Here is a 22,980-nt window from a genome sequence, read left to right as displayed (position 1 = left end):
CACTGTCACAGTAAAAAAGAAAGGAGGACGAGGAGTAGGAGGATTGAAGTTTTTGCCTTTTGGGTCTCTAGGGTTAAGGGGAAGGAAGAGGACAACAACATTTAAGTTTGGGATAATATTAATTATCTGAGTGGACAGATTCCAATCAAAACTCCCCCACCTCAGTCAAAATCTTAGAGATGAAATGAAATTAAAGACTCTGTAGTACTCTACAATCTCCTGATACTGTGAGGGAGGGAGGGAGGGAGAGAGACAGTAGCGTAGGAGTCTGTTGATATCCGTGCCCCTTCGACACTTCCCTTTTACAACACTACACTGCACTACGTTTTCCTGCTTGGTTTCTCTTGCTTCCTCGTTTTGATCGGTCATTTCTTTCTCTGCTTCTTTCACAAATTGAAGAAAAACAAACACTTTCGCTTTCTCTCTCCTTTTCTCTGACAGTAATGGCAGTGGCAGTGCAAGATAAAAGGGAGGTAGAGAATTGAGTTTTTATCGGGAAGGTAACGTTTGTGGTCACTGCCTCAGAGATCACCCTAATATTTGCTTTCATTTTACCCTCTATCAACCCACCACCAACCTCTGCTGCTTTCTCTCTCTCTCTCTTGTGCAATCTGCTCTTCCTCCCTCGTTTAAAGACCAGAAATCCAGCAAGAAAAAAACACCCATTTTCCAAAGGAAATCTTTGCAGTCTTTTTTCTGCAGACAGATTCTACCTCTCTCTTGCCAAGATTGAACAAAATCCTTCACAAGAACACAACAAAATACTGACTCCTTTTCTGCTTCTTGCTGCTGCTCTCATTATTTAGGATTTCCCTGTAATACGTGTGTTCTTTGTATAGCATAAATCCCGGGAGAGCACTGCACAATACTAATACCACACCCCACTTTTTGAGCAAAAGAAAATAAGATTTTGCCTAGGTTGGTGAGAAGACAAGAAACAGGGAGAGGGAGAGGGAGAGGGAGAGAGAGTGTTAAATTTTAGTACTGCTATTACTACATCTACACAAGTTGCTACTACCAAGTTGCAAGGCACACAAGAGAACAACTAGGAAAAAGATAAGATAGTAAGTGAGAGAGAGAGAGATAATGGAGGGAGGTGGTGCTGGTTGTTCAAGTACCCCTTCACTTATGATGACTTTTGGAGACGGCAGTAATGGACTGTGCCCTATGATGATGATGCCGCTAATGTCTTCTTCATCTTCTGCTCATCAGCATCACCATCAGCAACAACATGTTAATGCGGGGGATTCATCAATATCAAATACCTTATTCCTTCCTCTACCTCCTACCAACTATCAAAGTCAAAACCGTATTAATAATAGCGCTAGTGGCTCTTCTATGATTCTTGACGATCACAACCACAACAACAACACTGTCACTGCGACTGGGTGTTATTTCATGGAGAACAATGATGGTGGTAGTAGTTCTACTTCTGTAAAGGCTAAAATTATGGCTCATCCTCACTACCATCGGCTCTTGGCTGCCTATGCTAATTGTCAAAAGGTGAAGAAAGACACTGGATTTTCAGCCCTAGTAACCCTACTAATTACTAAACATCCCAAACCCATAAATACCTGTTTTTGTTATTTCTCTAATGCATGTCCAGTAAAAGAACTCCTCTTCTTGTGGGAAATAGATTAACTCAGTTGCCCTCATACATTCCAAAAATTCTTGTAATTATGGATCTAAGAAGTGATCAACATCTTCCCAAATTCTCAACCTTTTTGTGTGCGTGTGTTCTTTCGATGCATCCAAGAAAAATTCTGTTGCCAAGAAAGTGGGGGTTAGAACCCTTATAAGCAATCCACATGATAGGGACAGGAGCTCAATTACTTCTTCTTTTTTCTTCCCTTCAACCCTTCATATATATATATATATATATATATATATAGACACATACATAGCTCACATGTGTCAGTATTTCTTCAGGTTGGAGCACCACCTGAAGTCGTGGCTAGACTTGAAGAAGCTTGTGCATCTGCTGCCTCAATGGGCCCTGCAAATACAGACGGCATCGGTGAAGATCCAGCCCTTGACCAATTCATGGAGGCCTACTGTGAGATGCTGACCAAGTATGAGCAAGAACTCTCTAAGCCCTTGAAGGAAGCCATGGTTTTTCTTCAGAGGGTCGAATGCCAATTCAGAGCCCTCACTCTTTCCTCTCCAAATTCTGGTGATCATAATCTCTCTCCCACTCTCCCTCCCTTCCCCATCCTCTCTCTCTTGGTATGTGTGTTCGTGTCTTTTGAGCTCCAAAAATAATTGACTTCTTTATTTTTTGTGGATTTGTTTTTTTATTGAAGGACCAACAGTTATTCATGCATGTTTTTGTTTCCGAGGCGGATTGATTAACAATATATGAGAGCCTGTTTCCCAAAGTGGGTGCTATTCTTTGTATCTTTTTTCCCCAGTCTATACGTTTTTAAGTTTAATCTCTTTCCCTAGATGGAACACTTTGAGGTGGTAGGGTAACCATAGAGAAGACAGTATTTCTTGCTGGACATAGATGGGATGGTAGAGTAAATATTCCCTGACTTGCTCTCTCCTTGGTGTTTGTGTATTTTATTTTGTTTCTCGTCAATTCTACTTGCTGTGTTGGTTAATGCCTGTCACATTTCTTTCCAATCAATATTGTAGTTGTACTATTGTTGATGCTGATAAAACTAGGTTTTTATATTTATATTCGTTTCTGCAATGCAATTTAAGTACTTTTGGTTGAAAAGCCTTTTAGAGATTGCTAGTTCGATGTCTGGCCGCTAGATTCTTGATTGCATAGAAGATTCTTCATAGAAAACAACTCCTCATACAACTGGCTGATAAGATGGAAAATTGCAGGTTTTGAGGTTTGAAGTTTTGTAAATGGGGCTATGTTTATTGAGCTGAAGGACATAGGGGGTTCTAATTTTTGTTTAGATTCTTAGGGTTCCCTAGGATTTTGAGTTCTCATACGTTGGATCATGAGCATGGACAGGTGGATTGAATCTAATCATCTGAAGAAACTAAGGGCACAAGTACAGGTATGGATCATTTGATGATATTTGGATCCGCATGGATTTCTGAGGTATGGAAGTGAGCTGTACTGTCCAATATCGAGGGATTTATGCTCCTGCGGTTGTATATTTAATGGAATTTCGATAGCTTCTAACACCCATTTTAGTTCTCTGCATTGCTAAGTCAAAAGCATTACTAGAATTGGAGTAGGGGCACCTGTAGGGTACTTCAATTATTTTACTCGTTAAGGGTTTTTGTTCACATACTTTGATTCTCAATCTTCCCATCTTCTTTCATGATGAACCGTAACGATAACCATGTATTAATCAAGGGACTAGACTTCTTTAAATGTTGTCTTTAGGCATAGCTTATGGATAGATATGAGAATATAGTCCACATGTCAAACTTTTCATTGCTTATCTTTTGGGATAAAGAGGGAAGCATCTACAAGTAGGTGCTGTGAGGAAGCTCATCCAGTCGACTAGTCCTGCATGCCTTGAAGGGAGTTGTTGTTGTTGTTGTCTCTCTCCAATGAAAGATTTCTGTAAAACAACCGAAAATTTCTTACCCAACTACTATCCACCATTGTTCAAATTAATAACAGCTCTCATTAGTATACATCTGGTTAAGGATTCATGTTAGGAATAATCATATCATATATAGTTCTTTAAAGGAAATAGCCTTGGAGACCAAATGATACCAAGTAACCTAAGTCATATGAATTGAAGTAAATCATGTCGGCTCAAATATTACAGTACTTTCTGTCATGCATTGCATCAATTGATTCACACAGCACTATGCAAAGGCCGTGTAAGCTTATGTCCAACAGTCTAATAAGGCGGTTTTTTACTGAGTTAAATGGTGCATTGTTCTATGTTGGCGTCCCCGTTCTAAGTGATAAGAGAGTAAGATATGCATCTCGTAAAGGATTTTTTGGTCTTTCTAGTTCTGCTTGTACAGATAATGCTGGCCTGTAAGTATTGACAAATGCACAGATTCTTGTTATATAGTTTCATATAAACATGTCATTACCCTCCATTTTCATGATGATAGTCAAATTATTATATAGTTTCATATATAGGTGGTAAAGTATCAAGTTTTGTATGTTGCAATGGCAGTTATGAAGCTGTTTTAGTATCTGTCAATGTAGATGTACTGCAAAAATAAGTGATGCTAGTTGCTGCAGTAACCTTTCACGTGTTATTTTATTGCATTATGAGCTGCTAACCCGTTTATGTTTCCATCAGCTTGGGGCGAGGGCAATGATAGGAATGCATCATCCGAAGAAGAGCTTGATGTGAATAACAAATTCATAGATCCTCAAGCAGAAGATCAAGAATTGAAAGGTCAGCTACTACGCAAGTACAGTGGATATTTAGGCGGTCTCAAGAAGGAGTTCATGAAAAAGAGAAAGAAAGGGAAGTTGCCCAAAGAAGCGAGGCAGCAGCTGCTGGATTGGTGGAGCAGGCATCACAAATGGCCATATCCATCGGTATGCACGTTTCATGTTGCTTTTCATGTCATAGCACCGCAGATGCTTAAAGTATATTGTGTGCTGCAAGTGTTTCAAGAAAACTTGAAGTGGAGCTGAATCGGCCCCTTGCTTAGTTCCCCTCTGATAATTACTTCTTGATTGTTTTTTAGAAAAACCTTTTTCGTAGCTGCTAGATGATTTTTCAAACCTTTTCCATCTGGTTTGTTTGGCACTGAACGGAATTTTATTGAAGAGCGTGCTAAAAGTAAATCAACTCTTTGGAAACACAGAAGCAAATAGTCACTGCATCATTTTGCTTTTGAGATCAAATTATGTTCGACACAATTGCTTATGCTCCCAGATAATTAACAGGTCACATGCTTCATAACATTCTGAGTTCATATAATTTTCAGTTATTTTATGCGATGAGACATTGTATCAACAGGAGTCACAGAAGCTGGCCCTCGCAGAGTCCACTGGTCTGGATCAGAAGCAGATAAACAACTGGTTCATTAACCAAAGGAAACGCCACTGGAAACCATCAGAAGACATGCAGTTTGTGGTGATGGATGCCGGCCATCCTCATTATTACATGGATAATGTTTTGGGCAATCCTTTCCCGATGGACATCTCTCACACACTGCTTTGAAGATCATCATGATACGTGACTGATCATCACTCCACTTGACATGCCTATGTATGCTGTGTACTGGCATGCATACGGAGGCTATCTAATGTAACCGCATGTTGTTAAACCTGACCTCGTCTTTATCTATATCCAGTATAGCATGTTTCTTTTTCTAGACGGGAGTGTGTCGTTAAGCAGATGCCTAGTTCCTGCTAGGTTAAGACTTGCAGTGCATAAAAAAATGCCAAATTTAATTTTAATTTTTCTGGGGGTTACATATCATGTTTTTCTGCTATTTTTTTTTTCAATTCCTCCTAGCTTATTATCTAGTTATAACGACAAGTATATAGAATTAACAAACAAATTAAGACAATTTAATACATGGAATTCGTAAACAAGACAATTAGAATATTTAATATATAAGGAACTTTGATTATGAAGTAATTTGTTGCATGTAGAGAATATCAAGTGGAGAGTTATTTATTGAAAGTTTGATGTACACAGACAAAGAATATTTTTATTTTTGATTCTTACTTGAATATTCTTGTATTTTATTTTTGATTCTTACTTGAATATTCTTGTATTTTATTTTTGCAAAGATGAGAGTAGTTACATTCGGGTTCGTGGTTACCTCTTGTAATAAATATATTTTTTGAAGATTGTACTTATATTTTTATTTTTACAAGAATATAATAGTATTTTAACTATTAAATCTCATTGATACCGAAAAAAAATATAGGAATAAATAAAGGTGGAGTTTAAAAATGGGGAAAATATTTGAAAAGAAAGAGTTTTTCTTTAACTTATCTCTCTTTTTCTATAAAATATCTTCTGCTTATTTAATTCTAACATCTAATTCATTAAATAGAAAATTGCATTTTATTATGCAATTAAATTATAAAAATAAAATACAAGTTTTTTTTAAAAAATGGTTTTTATCCACCACCATTTAAATTCTTTTAAAAACATAACTATATAACTCACGTTAGAACTTAACTTCAATTTTTCCTCTATTATCTCATTTAGCCCTGCAGTAATAAAAATAAAGAATAATAGTAGATTATCATATTTAATAGTTTTATTGATAAAAAAATTTATTGGTATTTACACTAATAGCTTATATGTTACCAACAGAATTATAAATGAAAATAGTTCATTGAAAAACTTTCGTTACTAATTTATAGATTGTTAGTGAACCTGTTAATAATAAATACACCAAAGAATTTACAGATAGACAAAGTGCATTAAAAAAAATTTACTCACTTTATTTTATTGATATATTCATCAATAAATATAAAATATTACCGAAATAATACCATTTTTAATGTCATTGGTGTGTTAGCAGTAACATTTAAGTAATTCTTCTCCAACCCTATCCCCATATTTTTTTGGGTTTTTTTTTGTCTCATATAAAAAATCACGCAACCTATATAGTACAAATTAATTATCATTTAGTAAATGAAAATAAATATATTTGAAATAAAAAAATATCTTGAATTTGATTATATTTAATTACAACATAATTTTTCTAAACTCTCATCGTAACATTATCATCAACTCTCATATTCAAAATTTCCCTTGAAATAAAATTATATATAAAAAAAATTTCAGTAATTTCAATAAACAGTCCAAATTAACATATAAAAATATTGAAGTTAATACTAATATTGAATCTTAAAAACTACGTATCAACCTGCGATTTCCATTCAAGATGTTTGGAAAACTAATGTAAATAAACCATACTTAGAGTACTTTATGATATGAAGTGAAAAAAAACTCATATTCATATGCTATTTTTATCCACTTATGCTCCATTTATTTTTTATAATGCAGTGCGGTCCATATTTAATCTATCCTAACTGTATATTTGGAATTGTGTGGTTAATCAACAAGCAATAGTATTTTACGTAGATTCTACTAAATGTTTTTTAAAAAATCTTGATTATAAAAACTATAATTTTTAGTTTTTTTAAATTTTATTTTTTCAAATAATAACCACATAAATTTACTATAATATCAAACACATCTAAACTATATAAAAAAACAAAATAGCTGATGAAGCCGTACAAGAAACTTAAATTGAAAATCCCAATTAAATCTATCTTTAAAAACTCCAATTGAAAAAAAAAACTCTTTTCTAAAAAAACCATTTCATCCTCTTTCTTTATTTTATGTTTTGAATATTGATTTTACATATGAATTTGTATTTTAAAAATTAAATTTTAGTTTGGTTTGAATCGATTTTTGTGTTTACTAACTAATGATAATATTTAAGTAAAACAAGAAATTTGAATATTTATTTTCATATATATATGCATATAATTTGTTATTGGCAAAGAAGGAGAGAGGAATTAAATGGATAATTATGGGTTTTTTAGACATTTTCTTAATTGAACCCTAACAAAAGGGGCGAATTAAAAAAACTCATAAAGTTCAGGGTGGGAAGTCGAGAAGTTTTTGTTCAGGGGTGTTTTACAATTTAGCCTTCTCCAGCACCTGGTTGCTTATTAAACCCCACGGGAAACCAGCCTCTGGGGTTTTGCTCTGTCCTCTTCTCTCGCCCACTCTCATAGTGCCTCCTTTCTCCAAAAATTAACCTCTCCGGCTGGAGGAGGATCGACTGCTGTTAATCACCGGCCTCATTTCAACATTCAGGGTTCCGTATCGAGGTACTCTTCTTTCTAACTCAACGGATCTTAAGTTACTTTTGTATTCTTTATCTGAAGCATTTTATCAAACTCCTTGCATTCATTAATATTTCTTTCAATTCCTTTATGGAATTTTGGAATTTTATCATCGTGTCATAATTGATGGTTAATAACTCAATTTGTGTTTCAATAGTTTTGTTTATTAGTAGTAAAAAACGATGAAAAATCTGAACTTTTTGATTGATAGATGAACAGGTGACCTGGCGTTGGTTTACTTGGATCAGTGGGGCTATTTTTTCTAGTCAGTAGGAGTTATGGCTTTGTCGATTTCGAGAAGGGTTTTGCGTTCTTTTGGGTCCTTGTCTGGGTTTGGTCGCTGTGGTGATTCTTCTAGTCTTACCAGTCAGTCATTTCGAGCTTCTCATGGTAAAGGAACTTGCTTTACTGGAATTGATTGGAGGTTTTTTTTTCTTCAGATTTTTAGCTTTTGCTTGAATTTATTGTAACAGATTTGTATGGACACGTTTCTGGGGATTGCTTATTTTCTGCAGAATCCTCTAGCTTTATCAAGGTACGTACACATTAAGCGTAATTTTTTCCTTCTTTCTTCTTGCACATCAATTCTGAACTTTTAGGGTGTGGGTTATTTATATGCAGCTTGTCGAACTCTATTTGGGTCTACTTTGACTGATAGATGACCTTGTGTTTTGTTCTTGCATTGGAAATGAACTTATGAGCTGATGGTATATCACGTTATAATGCAGGGTGCAGTATCTTCCCTTGTTCACCGGAGGCTTTCGACATCCAATGTGACTTCTGAATCTACTGATGGATCATTTCCTTCTGATTTATTATCTGCAAAGAATGTGGTAACACCACAACGTGAGATAGGTACAAACTAGGAAGAGAGCTGAGAATTTTCTTGTATGACAATGCATTTATTAGTTTTGCAGTTGTTTTGCATTTATCTACATTTAGTTAAATGAGGTTAGCCCCTCTCCCCATATTTTAGGTTATTGAAGGGTAATTGAGATCATAACATTTGTTTTTGGAACTTGCCGATGAAAAGATACTCGAACCAAAAACTTAGTTTTGTTCTGTTGTCAACTTTTTTGGTGTGGTTGCCATTATGAAATCTTAGACAGTTAGTTGGGAAGTCTAGTTATACTACTAGCTAGCAATTTCTCCAGATTGATCTTTTAGCTGGATGTTTCCTGATTTAATGAAAAGAAAAGAAAAGGTAGGAAGAATGGTTTGACCTCAGTTCATAAACAGTTCCATCTTACATTAGATTTGTGCTAACGGTTACCACTTCAACCCTGTTGAAGTTACAAAGAAGAGTTAAAAGAAAAGCTATCACATACTTAAGCTGATTCTAACTCTTTTTCAAGATTTTTTTCCTTCTGCCACTTCACCTAGTGTTGTGTGTGATAGGATTTATTTAATCTTTTTCTTGGAATGTGTGCTATCATGCAAATCCAATCCAATAGAAGTTTACTTTTCCTGCTGTTGACATTGCATACCTGAGGTTCGACTCTTGGGTGTGATTTAGACCTTGTAAATACAGTTTAGACCTTGTAAATACAGTTTAGTTCTATTCTTTCCCAGAATATTTAAAAGTGTGAGATTTTCCTTATTTGGCCTATTGATTCACTGCTTAAGGCTTAATTGCACTGAATTTCCATTTTTCTTGGTTTTTTAATGATTACAACTCAGGCATATTATATTGACATGATGTTGTGATACAGGACTTTATCAGGACCTGGTAATTCCAGTGACAAATTTTCACAATGAGGACAAGGGTTTAATGGTTTTGGCTGGTGATGTTTTTGATGTCCCTATCAGGAAGGATATTATTCACCGTGTTGTGCGATGGCAGCTTGCAAAACGACAACAGGTAGTCTCAAACCACCATTCTTTAAATCTTCGAAGCTTGTAACTCTATAACAGTAATGGATTTTGAAAAACGTACAACAGTATTCCCAACCATATCATTGATAAAACCTGTTGGGTTTGCTTATTGAGAAACACTGTCTGATGACTTGCTAGATTTTATCTGATATGTGTCATGAACTGTGACGACTGTTGTTTTCCTAAATTGGATTAACTTTCATGTTCTTGAAAAAAATCTGCAGCCTGCATGTTAGGACTTCATCTTTATAAAATGGATACCTCTGATACTAATATCAATTGTGTTGTCAACAGGGAACACATTCAACAAAAACAATCAGTGAGGTTAGTGGGACCGGCAGAAAGCCATATAGACAAAAGGGCACTGGCCGAGCAAGACATGGAACGTTGCGTGGACCCCAGGTATAGAGCCTATTTTGTCCTCGTTGATAATTGGTTTAATTGATTATCAATGCTGCTGTATCTTGAATATATATTAGGTGGGCCTAACTTTAATGATTCTGTAACAGTTTAGAGGTGGTGCTGTTATGCATGGCCCTAAACCACGAAGTCATGCTTTTAAATTAAACAAGAAGGTGAGGCGTTTGGGACTGAAGATTGCTTTGACAGCTCGTGCAGCAGAAGGAAAGGCATGCCTCTCTCTGTCTCCAAATCTTTGATTATACATAGGCCTGTCTTTGAAAGGCCAGAATTTCTTTTAAGCGGCATGTGTAGTTACCAAATATGTCCCCACCTATAAGCAGGTTATATGGGATTTATTTGGTTTAATGTGTTCATAGTCTGGCACATTAGGCTCTTCATCTTAATATTACACAATGCATCATTAACTTACGCCCTGGGGAAGATCTTGGCTCTTTTTTGTCATCATTATCTTTGGCATCCCCTGGCCTTGTTTGGGTTGGTTGCTGTTGATTTGAATTATTGTGGTTACTCTTGATTTCAATTGCCTGCAATGCTAACAACACCTTCTCTTCTTTCACTCATAATTGATATTCACAGTAGTTTCTAACTGTTTAAACCTTTTGCATTTACTGAGCAGTAATCTTAATTGAATTTTTGAATGCACAGCTTCTGGTTTTTGAGGATTTGGAGGTGCCGACGCATAAAACCAAGAATATTGTGAACTATGTCATTGAAATGGAGAACACCAAGAAATTACTGGTGGTGGATGGTGGCCCCGTTAATGAGAAGCTGAAGTTAGCAACACAGAATCTACATTATGTAAACTTACTACCATCGATTGTAAGTTGTGGTTCTATCCTTGTTCCTTTCCATGAATTCTCTGAATTTGGTACTGATCGGTTGAAGTTCAGTCAAATTTCATCTTTGGGAATGCAATTTGACAGCTCTTACTTGCAAGGGAGCAGTGAATTACAAATAATCTAATCAATACATCATTTCTGGTTTTTACCAAACCCTTATATTATGATTTCTGGCTGTAAGCTTCATTTATAGCTTTGTTTTCATTCTTAGCTGTGTATAATGCAGTTTGGTCATTGAAATGTTTTCTTTCATTTAAAAACTGCTCGTTGATTTATTTTTCTTACCCTATAGATGATAGTGCGTATCAATTGTTGTTATGCACCCTCTTTTCTAGCCGATGGTATTTTCAAGCCACTTTAATTTTTGAATTATTCTTCATGCCAAAGATTTCTATTCTAGATGTTTGGATCAGTTATTTATGGGAAAGACTCACTATCAATTCTTTTCTTGTTTTCTGTTTTTGCAGGGTCTAAATGTGTATAGCATCCTGCAGCACGATACCTTGGTGATGTCCCGTGATGCCGTAAACAAAATTGTTGAGCGGATGCACACTCCAATCAAACGATGAGACGTACACGATGTAGTTTGTACTGTATGCTCTGCTCCATTAGGAATCCTTCGTTCTCCGACCAAAATAACTCATGTCTGTTTTGTTTTTGTTTTAAGATGCAAATACGTGTCCAAGATGCCCAGTCCATGAATGCTAGCTGTCTTCGACTTGGGAATTTTTATAGTTGAGTTTTGGTGGACTTCAAACATTGGCATGGCCACTTTGTTTTTGGAACATGGCTTGGCAAATTGTGCATCGGTAATTGAAGACATTGCTCTAGATTTTATCCATTTGTTGATTAACTTTTCTGAAACGTGTATTTCAAGATGCAATTTGGCATTTGATGGTGTGAGATTTGTTGAGGTTGAAGTGACACCCAATGCCACATGGAATCCCACTCGGGATTATGTGTACCGATGAAGTTATAGCCTGGCAAAACAATTACCATTGTCAGGTCAATAACACAAGGCTAAGAGTTGAAAAAGATTGGCTGCCAGGTCAGTTTCACATCGTGAATTGTGGGCATGTGATCTGGACATATCGTACATGTTGAGGGTGCGTAAAGCTCAATATGCTTCTTTTGGCTGAAGTTCACACCTTTGGGATTTGTTCTATTGCAAAGACAAGATGTCTCTGCAACTGCAAATTGGAAAAAATTTATCCTAACCAAGTCAAGATGACTGTGGCCATTAGAATCCCAAAATTGTCAAGCAAAAGACTTTCAAGTTGAATACCTTTATATTTGGTTTGAAAGCCTTTTTTAAGATTTGTTCATATTAAAAAAAATATCGAAGTTTTAAAACGTCAAAATTATCTAGAACATTTGAAAAAAAAAATCAGATTAAAGTGTTTTTAATTCAAATGGGTTGTTTTATCAAAATATTAAATTAATATTTTTTTAATTTAAATCAAATTTTGTAAAGTCATCTATATCTTATTATCAAATGTGTATTTAACTAGGGATAAATATTCATCATCAAATATTTGATTTGATTTAATTTGATGTAATTATAGGGTGAAAAAATAATAAATTAATATTTTTTTAATTCAACTTACTTTTATGAACTTATTTGTATTATTTCAGTAAGAGTGAGTAATAAATTTTCATGCTCAATGTTTTTATAAAGATTACACCATGAAATATGGAAAGGTATTAAAATAAAATATAAAAAAATTTATCTTATATATATTAAAAAATATTCCGAGAGATGAACAGTGTTAGGACAAAATGGCTAAACTACCGCACATTTATTACCGTTACATTACATGGGAGATGGACGAAGACTCAGAGAAGACGCAATCAATCCGACATTACACGAACTAGGTTACATGGCAACACCCCATTAGCCAAACCAACTTAACCAAATCAAAAACCATGTTATTCCAGCTAAACTAAACTGTTAGTCATTGATTAAGCTGACATATTCACATATTAAAAAAAAAAAAAAAAGAGAAGTCACTGTAACAGGTGAAGAGTCACAGTATCGTCTTCTGTTGTCTTCTCTCTCCCTTCAATGTCAAGAAGCTAGGGTTTCTCTCCCTCCAAAATCCCATTATCTGTTTCTCCCAAAATCCCACTCCATCACTTTCAAGTAGAGGATACACTTAAGGGTTTAAGCTTCCATGGCTAAAACCAGACCAGGAGGCCTCATCTCCAAGCCTAAAACAGGCAAGAGGGACCTTGACTCCTACACAATTCGCGGCACTACCAAAGTTGTCAGAGGTAATAACATTATCAAAATGCATTTTTGCACTTAATCTTTATCTGGGTACAGTAAAGTTCTGATTTTTGTTGTCTGTTTTCTGGTTTTTTTTTAATGGGTTGTTGTCTTTTTGATGTTTTTGATAATTGGTTGTTGTAAAGGTTTGATCTTTTTGCGTGTTTGTTGGTGTTTTATGTAGTGGGGGATTGTGTAATGATGAGACCATCTGATACTGGTAGGCCTTCATACGTGGCAAGAATTGAGGGGATGGAGGCTGACAGTAGAAGCAATGTGAAGGTTAGAGTGAGATGGTACTATAGGCCAGAAGAGTCTTTAGGAGGGCGCAGGCAGTTTCATGGAGCGAAAGAGTTGTTCTTATCAGATCATTATGATGTGCAAAGTGCTCACACTATTGAAGGGAAGTGCATAGTTCACTCTTTTAAGAACTATACCAAGCTTGAAAATGTTGGAGCTGAGGATTATTATTGCAGGTTTGAGTATAAGGCTGCTACTGGAGGTTTCACTCCGGACCGTGTTGCTGTGTGAGTATCTTTTCAGTATGGTTTAGAGTTGAGTATGTTGGAATGTGTTTTATGTTTGGTTAGTGTATTGTTGTTTGATTGAGGTTGAATTGGTTTCTGATTTTGAAGGTATTGCAAATGTGAGATGCCATATAACCCAGATGATCTTATGGTGCAATGTGAGGGTTGCAAGGACTGGTAATGTTGCTTTCTTGTGGTTGTGTGTTGATTTTGTTTTCTCTTTTTGGTTATTTAGTCTGTTAGTTCTCTCCAAGGTTGTGTCAGACTAAACATCTGGGAAATGTAATTTATAAGAAGTTAAAACTGAAAAAAAAGGTGAAATTTTGTGTCCCAAGGCAAAGGAGCTAAGTACTGCCACTCAAACCTTTTTCCAAAAGAAAGCTCACCGATTAAAGAAAAGTGAGTTTTGTAGGTGAACTTCTCAGCTATTATTTTGAATCTTAAACAGATAAAGAAGCTCAAGGATTGGAAAGAAACAATTGTGTTGCTGGATGTGTGAGTGCTGACTGTTATTTTAGCTGATAGCTTGATCCCATCAAGAGAGTTATCTTCCCTCTGTCCTCTTTTGCCATTGAGGTCATGAATCTGGACTTTAGTGGGTGGTTATTCTAGTTGTTTTTTTTTAATGATATTTGTATCATTCTGAGACCTTATGTGTTTGCTGTTCAAGACTATTTTATATGGTGAGTTAAGTCAAGAACACTTATCAAAGTGTGATCTTTCTTGTTTGCCCTTTTTCCATATAAGATCATTATTATTTATATGGGGTTTTATGCTCTTAGCTACATCTTAAACGTCATAGTTCTGTTGCTTTTAAACTCTGACTCACCCATGAGTAAAAGAAACACATTGTTCTTGGTCGTGCATTGTCTAGTGCTTACTAACCCATAGTGAATGTAAGTCTCCTTGTTATACTCCCAAATTCAGGCCTTCTGGATATAGCTTGAACGGCAGGAGATAATTATGCCTGTATGCTTATGCACATCAATCTGTTATCTTGCTATGCTGAAAGGAACGGAATATTTCTTGTCCCTTATTGTTTAATAGTGACCAACTCAGAGTGGATGAGTATCTTTGTCTGCGACACATGAAGGCCTTTTGGAGGCGTTGTGAATAGCCAGGGAATTGTATATATATGTGCACATGTGATAGCGGTGCTAAAAAAAGGTTCAGCCATCTACTTTTATAGTTACGCATCTCATGTTATTTGTAGGTATCATCCTGCTTGTGTGGACATGACAATTGAAGAGGCAAAAAAATTGGATCACTTTGTGTGTTCTGAATGTGCATCTGATGATGATGTCAAAAGATCACAAAATGGGTTTTCAGTGTCATCAGTTACTGATGTCAAGGTGAGACTTCTCATATCCTGTTTCCCTTTTTCTGGAGAATCTTTTTTATGGCCTTAATGTACTCCATTTACTGTGCATGACATGCTATGAGCTCGTTTTCTGTGACAATTTTTTGATTGCGATGCTAGAAGTTAACATGATTCATTAACACACCAACTTTTGTGTGGAGTAGGTTGTTGTATTAGTGTTTTGATGCCTCTAATGCTGGACGTATGGTGTGGATAAGTAATACATGAGTTTCCATTACCATTATGGCATCAACCATCCTTTTGGCTAAAATCTACTGAATATTTAGCTGGTGTAAAATGATACATTTGTAGGATGCACTGCTGCTTTCATGCGTGTAACTGAATACGAGTTTGCGCTGTAGCTTTGTCATGGTGGTTTGCTGATCTTGAATGCAAATTTTTTTTTAACCTGCAATAAGCATGATCCAAATATTCCACACAGCACTTTGGCTTCTTGCTTATGTTTATTTATTTGTCTTTCTTGAGTTTTACTTGTTATGGCCTTTGACCAATCAAGGCATTATATTTCTATTACCTTGTGTTAGAAGATATCTTGCTCTTATATAGCTCCATGGTTTGTGCTACACTAGGAATACCATTTTCACTTCTACACTGTTTCCTGATCCCTTATCTTCTTCTTCTGGAATATGGAGAGTTGGTTGGCTTATAATGCTTAGAAGATTGCAACTTTGATGCACACATCACCATTTGAAAATTTGAGTTATTGTATCAAGTTGCTTGGATAAGATGGATTTGGGTCCTATGATGTCCTCTTCATCTTAATTGATGTGATGTAGTGGACCATGCTGGGGTTGTGCAAATGTTGGAAGTTGTTTGATATAGATTTTTATATTCATTGCTCTGTTCAATCGATCAATGTATGAGAGAAATCCTGAACTATAGATCCAAATCTGGGTCCGTGGTTACAGACTATATTTAGAGGTTTGGTCTGCCATTATATCAGGATCCAAAGTGATATATTTTACCAAATTTGATCCCTTATATGCTTAATACTGCTGCTTGTTGATTCTTTTTAGGTTCTAACATTCCTGTTTGAAAACACATTCTCTTCTGTGGCAGAGTTATTTGGGAAAAAAAAAATTGGATTTGATGATATAGTTAGTTGGAAATATCAACTTCTTGTTGTCCTCATTTTTCTTTTTCTTTTTTGGCATGTCAATAAAATTGAGCCAGATTATGACTATTTCATTTGGTTTTGTAAATGTAATCCATTGACAATTGGTTTGGTGAAATTTTGTGTGCAGTCACTTCCAATTTCTTACTGCCATCATCCTAAAACAACTTTCATTGTTCTTCATTATTTATTGGAATTAAGTTATTTGTCTATGCCAAGGGATTTCTTTCGTCAATGGATGGATGGTTTTCTGTCTTTCTCCAAAAACACTCATACATGTTTTCCCCTCTTTATTTTTCTATGAAATGAATGCCTATTGAAGTCTCCGAACTTTACAGGTAGAAAACAAGCGCCGGAAGAGATGAGTGCAGTTAGTAGGTCAGTGATTGCACAGGGAGACCTAAATCTTCTTGCAGGTTTAGCTTGTAGATTGTTGGTGTGTGATGTATATTCCAAATGACCGTGGTGTGCTTTGCTCAAACTGGGCTGTCAGTAGTTTCATGTGTTTTTGTCTTGTGGAATATGTAAGTTATGCTAGGTTAAGTTTTCATAAATCTACCCTGAAAAAGGTTTCATTTTGGATGTTTTTTGACATCAAACCTAATGCATGGAGTAGACATTCCGGGTTTCTGGTATTCCTTTCGTGAAGCCAAGACAGCGAACACCATTTATGCCAATGGTTCACTTGCCAGTTTGATAGAAACCATCTTAATTTATGTTGTCGTTGCTCATTTGTTGACTTTGTTTCACACGCAGAGAGTTATCACTACAAGTCTTACAGTATTACTAAAGATTTGTGATGCGTTACTCGTGTCCGAACTGATGGTTGCAACTGCAATGATGACCTTGAGGTTGGAGCAGGAAGGGCAACTTCATTTTTCATTTTTACACTGTTAAACCATGGGGACTTGGACAAACGGTCGGGAAGAAAAAAATGAATGTTCATGTGGAAAAATGTAGAATAACATACCTGCCGGGACTCGCATTTGGCTTTCGTCCCAAAGGAAATAAGATCTCAAATTTGACTTTCTGATACACTTATTTACCTTAAGAGAGTCAATGGTGACAACGCCGTCGAAAGAGCCACTTGTTTCTTGCTTGATTGGGGGCTTCCATTCATCAGCGCGGACTAAAAAAGGTGCTCGCTGAAACCGTGCTGGATAGTCACCTATCACACGGCTCTCACTAAAACCGAACTTATGGTGGATCCCGGGGACAAAGTCGAAGCACTTGATCCTTGATCCTTCAACCCATACTATACGTGGAGATGCTCCTCACCGCCGATCAAGCAGCGACACTGCTCTAGGCTTAGCTTTAAGCCGCTATAGTTCGGTTTGGATAAGTCAAGTCCATTCGATCGGTTTGTTCGTGTGGTCTTCCCTCTCTTATCTTCCCCAACGTTCGGAGAACTGTTCTGGTTTGAGAAAGGAGCACCGGGAGCAACCTGAATGAATAAGAAATGGACACCAGAGGGACATGAGTGCCCTTCCCTACTCAATTTTCATGTTTTGGGAGCTGACCTGAAGAATTTTGAGCCTGAACTGTCAGTGGGCCTGGCTGTGTTCTTATTGTTTCTTTATATTATTCATTTGGCAAGATTAAATCGGAAAGACTACAACAATATTTTACCATTTCAGAGCTAAACACCTTGCACACGGCTACAATAGAGTACGGATCACAAATGGGCTGTATGTTAATGGTTGAATTTTTTTTTCAAATTATAATTTTAAAAATATTTAATTAATCAAAATATATATTTTGTAGCGAATCCCATTAAATTTTTTTTTTCAAACTTTGGTTACAAAAAAAAATAATTATTTTTTAAATCTATTTTTTAAATTTTAACCGCAATAATGATGCAAAACACAAGAAAGGATCATCACCTCTAAAAAAGAAAATCAACATGAATCTGGTCAGTGTAATAATGTTTTTTTGATAAGAATGGTAGCATGCACAAGAAGTACCTCTAAAAGCCCACCCTTTCCATTGCAACTGTCCATTGCATACAAGATTACAAGTAATAATCGTAAGTAATAGTAATGATTTGAGTCCAAAGTAGGGCTTCCTTTCCTTGTTAGCTAAAACTGTAACAGCTTTATTCACATTGACAATGTGACTAAGATTAATCATTACTTCATGTGTTTGCATGGCGTGTGGCACCTTATTTTTTTCAGCAGCCCTGATGCCTGAGCTCATGATTCTTTCAGTACTGAAAATGATCATGACAAACAAGGTTTGATCATGCTTCTTCGAGTTATTCTGCGCAGTGCTGCTTGTTGTTCTTGTTTTTGTTATGGTTGGTGCTTGTTATGCAGAAGAAAATATCAGTATATATTCTTGGTCTTATTGGAAGGAGAGACACTTGCATTTCATGGAAGCCATTTATCTCATGAGGGAAGAAAATTAGTCCAGTACACTACCCCTTCTCAGGTTCTTTCCCAGTTGCTTATAGCCTTCGTCTATATATTTTCTCAAAGTTGAAGGTAAAAGGAAAAGTATGATTGTAAAAGTAAATCTAAGTTTGCTGGTTGAAGATTTCAGGCAAACAAATTGAAAGATGCTACTAGAGTACTGAATCTGGTGGAGAAAGATAGAGGAGCCAAAGTGATGACAACTTACACTCCTCGATTCCTAGGGTTACCGCAAGGAGTATGGGTATAGGAAGGAGGAGACAAAAATGCAGGTGAAGGGATTGTTATTGGTTTTGTTGACACAGGAGTCACTCCAAACAATCCAAGTTTTTCCTATGATCCCTTGAATCCATTCACATAAAATATTTCTCATTTTCGGGTGCTTGCGAAACGGGCCCTAGATCCCCATCTCTAGTTCTTGAAATGGGAAGACAGTTTCAGCTGGGGCTCAAGCAATTGCTACTGATCTTAACACTTCAGTGGACTTCTTCTCTCCCTTCGATGTTGTTGGGCATGGCAGGTAATGCAATGATCACTACAAATATTACTCTCTTGAATATATATAATCAAATAGCCATCTGCTGAAGTTGTCGGATAGAAGTAAATATACATTTTTTTAGTCATTTGGCACCAGTTGCTGCGCTGGAAAATGCTAGGGTTCCAGTGATCGTGGATGGCTTCTATCATGGGAAAGCTAGTGAGATGGCTCCACGCGCACGGTATGCCATATATCTGCTGTGAGCAGCGGGATTGATTATTTTACTTACAAAGGGTTTTATGAGATGTAGCCTGATCTTTTGACGTCTACGTACTGGCCTCAGAATCGCTGTTTATAAAGCTGTATATACAACAGTACAGGAACTTTAACATATGTGGACGTTGCAGCAAAAGATCAAGTCAGTCTTGACTCTTGAGGCTTTACCAGGCTGTAATGGGTAAATATCTACAGTGTTAATATTCTTCATTGTATTTTTTTTAATTAATCTCCGCTGCTGACTATGTGGCACAGGCAACAATGGATGGATCAGCGGACATATTAACACTCTCAGTTGGACCAGCTGAACTACCAGAAGATACTATTCCGTTCTTAAGTGTGTGTGATGTTTTCATGTTATTTGCTCGAGGAGCAGGAGTTTTCGTAGCACAAGCTGCAGGCAACCATGGGCCAGCCTTTCCTGTTGGGATATTCAAGCAATCAAACACACATAAATTTATGTGGTTTGACAACTTGCCTACTCCACGGAACTACTGGTTTGTATTAATCAAGTTTGGAAACAATACAAACAACAAAACAATGAGGAGGAGAAAATTCTTCTCTACTCAACTCAACTCTCCCTAGCTCTCTCTCTGTGTTTCTCTCTTGTTCTCAATCTTATTCTCTCTTCAATGTCTCACATCTCAGCTCTCAATAATACCCTCTATTTATAGCTGATATGGGAAACAATCTTCTTTATTTAGTCAATTATGGTGGCCACTGTTTTCTTTGTTTAGACACCCACCATTGACTCTTACCATACAACCCGTTTGACAACAATCATACTTGACATGGCTGCCACCACCACCATTTTGTTTCCACACATAACATTTCCAACTGTTGTGTATAGCTGCTCGCAGCACAGACAGAAGTTACCCTGGTTCTCTTCTTGGAAATGGTCAAAAAGTTGGAGGTGCAGGTTTAACAGGCATGTCGTACTGGTGGAGTATGGTTGGCATTCATCAATATACATTTCATGCACTTATGTACCACATTGCGCAAAAACCTAGAATTATTAAACATATAGTTAGGGCCTAAAAGCTTTGTTGCCATGCCCTCCAATCCAATTTTAACTTTCAAATTCTCTTCAAGAAAATCTTGTGATATTTTAATGTGTGATTAAGAGTTTTTAAGTTTATAAAATACAACAACTAAAAGTTTTTTTTATTTATCAAAAAATTATTTTAAATAATTTAATATTCTATGTCAAAGTACTTTTGATAAAAAAATAATTTTTAACAAAATTTTAAACCTAAAAATAAGTAGAATCCACTTTTAATTCTACCTTAAATATATATATATTAACAATGTTTTTTGATAACATTTTAACATGTCAATATCCAGAAGCATTAGACCCTATTCTTGTGCAAGGTTGGATTGCTATCTGCGTCTTCTCAGCAGGCTTTATAATGCGACATCAAACATCAATGCCATTATTGATACAGCAAGAACTCTAGGATTTATGGGCTTGCTTTTGTTGCGAACCCGGTCTACGGTGGTTTCATTGCACAACCAATTCCTTTTGCTTTTTCAGGCATCATGATTCCAAAAGATTAAGCACTGTGAGCACTTTGTGTTGTGAGAAATCATGCAGTCTATATGCAGATCATATCTCAGTACCATATTGAGCAACAATTCCAGAAGGATGAGAGAGGATTTGTAACTCAATATTTTGCTAGAGCAGCCAAATAGGAGAGGGTACGTAGAGTTGCATCTTTTGAGGGCCATGCACATATTGTTAGCAGATTCTCTTCCAGGGGACCAGATCTTGTTGACAATAACAGGAATCCCTGCTGATGTACTTGAGCGAAATATTCTTGTCCCAGGACAACAAATATGGGCAGCTTGGAGCTCCCTCAGTGCCTTAGATCCTATACTAACTGCTAAGCAAGTCAGTAATTTGCAGCTATTGCCAGGAATTAAAAGTTTTACTTTTAGAATTTTCTGTTAGTATTTACATTAATAGGTAAAAAATTTACCAAAAAATTTATGTGCAGAAAACATTTGTAGGCAATTCATTTGTCAGTAATGTTATTTTTGTCAGTAAAAAAAAATATAGATGATTTTACAGAAAATACACAAAAAAAATCACTCGCTTTAATACATCGATAAAATTATTCCATCAATAATTGACCATGACATTTATTATTATTTTATTCCAACCCTTTACAAAATACTGACCGAAAATAATTTCATCGGTGATGTAACATTGCTGTGGTGGCATATAAAATAAACTGTTTCGAACTGTCTGGAATATACCAACAGATTGTATCTGTCGGCATATCCATCTATAAGAATTAAAAAATAATTAAAAAAATAAAATTGGTTAAAATAGAACAATGGCGGTGTTGGAGGAGGAAAAGGAGTTGGTCGTTCCTGGGACCATACGACCAAAAAAAAAAGCGTACTCGTACCACCCATCTGTGATCTCATATCCATAATCATTTGGCAGAGTTGTTCATAATTCATCGATAGTTGCTCATATATATTTTTCGGTGAGACGAGCCATATGTTATTGTAAGATCATGAACTTTTAAGTCTGGGTGCTCGATACTGATTAAAAGCTTTCAATAATTGAGACACTAGAAGCCCCCTCCCCCCGCAAGTTTTCAATCATTATATTGGAGAGTCTGTATGCCGAGAGGTGCAACTGATCACTTAGCCATCTAGCCAACCTGGACGTACATTCAATGATGATATCGACATTAAGAAACTCTCTAACAGTCAAGTGGAGCCTGAAGAATATGGGCAGCAGTCCACAACATAGTCATGCTCAGTCCTATCACTTAATGGAACTATAATTAACCTATCTCCAACTTGGTTTAGGATAGATCCATAAGGAAGACAATATATTAAGTGTAACATCCCAACATTAAGCGCAAATTCACATACATATTATATATATACAATGAAATTAGAGTCAATATATATATCCATGTTAAATATTTTACTAAAATTTTTACAGAATTTACTTTGTATCCGTGGATCATACTAAGTTATCGACCATTGTATATATAACACAACCAACTTCATTACATCATGATCCAACCATGCTGAATCTTAATTCATATACCAAACTCGATATCACTTTATCTTAACACACAAAAAAATAATTATCTGAAATAACTATATAAACATACAAGATAATTTAAAAGTATAAAAATAAAAACATAAAACATATACAAATACAAGCAAAGATAGATAAACCATAGTAAGTAAAGGTGATACTAAATTCAACATTCACAAGTTTACTAAAGGAAGAATTACAGGATATTCAATTAATTATACATGATATATTTAACTTCTATAATTATACCTAAAACCATATCAACTTTGTCTTGTGGTATAAGATAAGCTTGCATAAAAATATCAAATTATATATCATATCAGTCAGCAATATGCATATAACACAGAAAATCCTTTTATAATGACATGTAACCTTACTAGTCATAACTCTTTATTTTATTTATTTCTATACTTTAATTTAACCTTATCTTTTATTTCTATTAATATTAAATTTCAAATCTCTACATCTCATTTTTTCTCATATATCTCATGTCTTATGTGTTTTTAAATTTTATATTCTTTATAACCCTAACCACACAACCTT

At 35.7% G+C, this 22,980-nt stretch overlaps 3 protein-coding genes and 1 pseudogene across 5 annotated transcripts; all 4 read left to right on the top strand.

Annotated features, from left to right (window-relative positions):
• The first annotated feature begins 255 nt into the window (after positions 1-255).
• LOC133698839 (homeobox protein SBH1-like) lies at positions 256-5,370 on the top strand. The gene is made up of 4 exons (XM_062121927.1): positions 256-1,503; positions 1,930-2,173; positions 4,239-4,483; positions 4,911-5,370. The coding sequence occupies exons 1-4, from the start codon at positions 1,087-1,089 to the stop codon at positions 5,112-5,114; spliced, it is 1,110 nt and encodes a 369-aa protein (XP_061977911.1). The 5' UTR covers positions 256-1,086; the 3' UTR covers positions 5,115-5,370.
• Positions 5,371-7,590: 2,220 nt separating this feature from the next.
• LOC133698600 (uncharacterized) lies at positions 7,591-11,804 on the top strand. 2 transcript variants are annotated; one of them, XM_062121580.1, is made up of 9 exons: positions 7,591-7,762; positions 7,997-8,167; positions 8,251-8,312; positions 8,506-8,632; positions 9,490-9,638; positions 9,947-10,054; positions 10,162-10,281; positions 10,721-10,894; positions 11,382-11,804. In XM_062121580.1, exons 2-9 carry the CDS (start codon positions 8,056-8,058, stop codon positions 11,481-11,483), a joined length of 954 nt encoding a protein of 317 aa, XP_061977564.1. In that variant the 5' UTR covers positions 7,591-7,762; positions 7,997-8,055; the 3' UTR covers positions 11,484-11,804. The 2 variants fall into 2 exon arrangements, with proteins under 2 accessions (XP_061977564.1, XP_061977563.1); XM_062121579.1 differs by having other exon boundaries at positions 7,989-8,167.
• A 957-nt stretch (positions 11,805-12,761) lies between these two features.
• Positions 12,762-16,840, top strand: LOC133700188 (chromatin remodeling protein EBS-like). 2 transcript variants are annotated; one of them, XM_062123731.1, is made up of 5 exons: positions 12,762-13,188; positions 13,368-13,710; positions 13,819-13,887; positions 14,924-15,062; positions 15,661-16,081. In XM_062123731.1, exons 1-5 carry the CDS (start codon positions 13,089-13,091, stop codon positions 15,691-15,693), a joined length of 684 nt encoding a protein of 227 aa, XP_061979715.1. In that variant the 5' UTR covers positions 12,762-13,088; the 3' UTR covers positions 15,694-16,081. The 2 variants fall into 2 exon arrangements, with proteins under 2 accessions (XP_061979715.1, XP_061979716.1); XM_062123732.1 differs by lacking the exon at positions 15,661-16,081 and adding an exon at positions 16,544-16,840 and having other exon boundaries at positions 12,768-13,188.
• An 813-nt stretch (positions 16,841-17,653) lies between these two features.
• LOC133700180 (subtilisin-like protease SBT2.4) lies at positions 17,654-21,321 on the top strand (annotated as a pseudogene).
• The last annotated feature ends 1,659 nt before the right edge of the window (positions 21,322-22,980 follow it).

Source organism: Populus nigra, chromosome 7 (assembly GCF_951802175.1).
Source record: "Populus nigra chromosome 7, ddPopNigr1.1, whole genome shotgun sequence".
Classification (NCBI taxonomy): Eukaryota; Viridiplantae; Streptophyta; class Magnoliopsida; order Malpighiales; family Salicaceae; genus Populus; species Populus nigra.
Note: the sequence above shows the minus strand (reverse complement) of the source record. Positions and strands in the feature narration are given on the sequence as shown.

Bases quoted from the DNA above. Each gene is read 5' to 3' on its own strand.
- LOC133698839 (XM_062121927.1), top strand. From the start codon at position 1,087: ATGGAGGGAGGTGGTGCTGGTTGTTCAAGTACCCCTTCACTTATGATG. The intron at 2,174-4,238 runs GTGATCATAATC...TGTTTCCATCAG, and splicing joins TCTTTCCTCTCCAAATTCTG to CTTGGGGCGAGGGCAATGAT. The intron at 4,484-4,910 runs GTATGCACGTTT...TTGTATCAACAG, and splicing joins ACAAATGGCCATATCCATCG to GAGTCACAGAAGCTGGCCCT.
- LOC133698600 (XM_062121580.1), top strand. From the start codon at position 8,056: ATGGCTTTGTCGATTTCGAGAAGGGTTTTGCGTTCTTTTGGGTCCTTG. The intron at 8,633-9,489 runs GTACAAACTAGG...GTTGTGATACAG, and splicing joins AACACCACAACGTGAGATAG to GACTTTATCAGGACCTGGTA. The intron at 9,639-9,946 runs GTAGTCTCAAAC...TGTTGTCAACAG, and splicing joins AGCTTGCAAAACGACAACAG to GGAACACATTCAACAAAAAC.
- LOC133700188 (XM_062123731.1), top strand. From the start codon at position 13,089: ATGGCTAAAACCAGACCAGGAGGCCTCATCTCCAAGCCTAAAACAGGC. The intron at 13,189-13,367 runs GTAATAACATTA...TGTTTTATGTAG, and splicing joins CACTACCAAAGTTGTCAGAG to TGGGGGATTGTGTAATGATG. The intron at 13,711-13,818 runs GTGAGTATCTTT...CTGATTTTGAAG, and splicing joins ACTCCGGACCGTGTTGCTGT to GTATTGCAAATGTGAGATGC.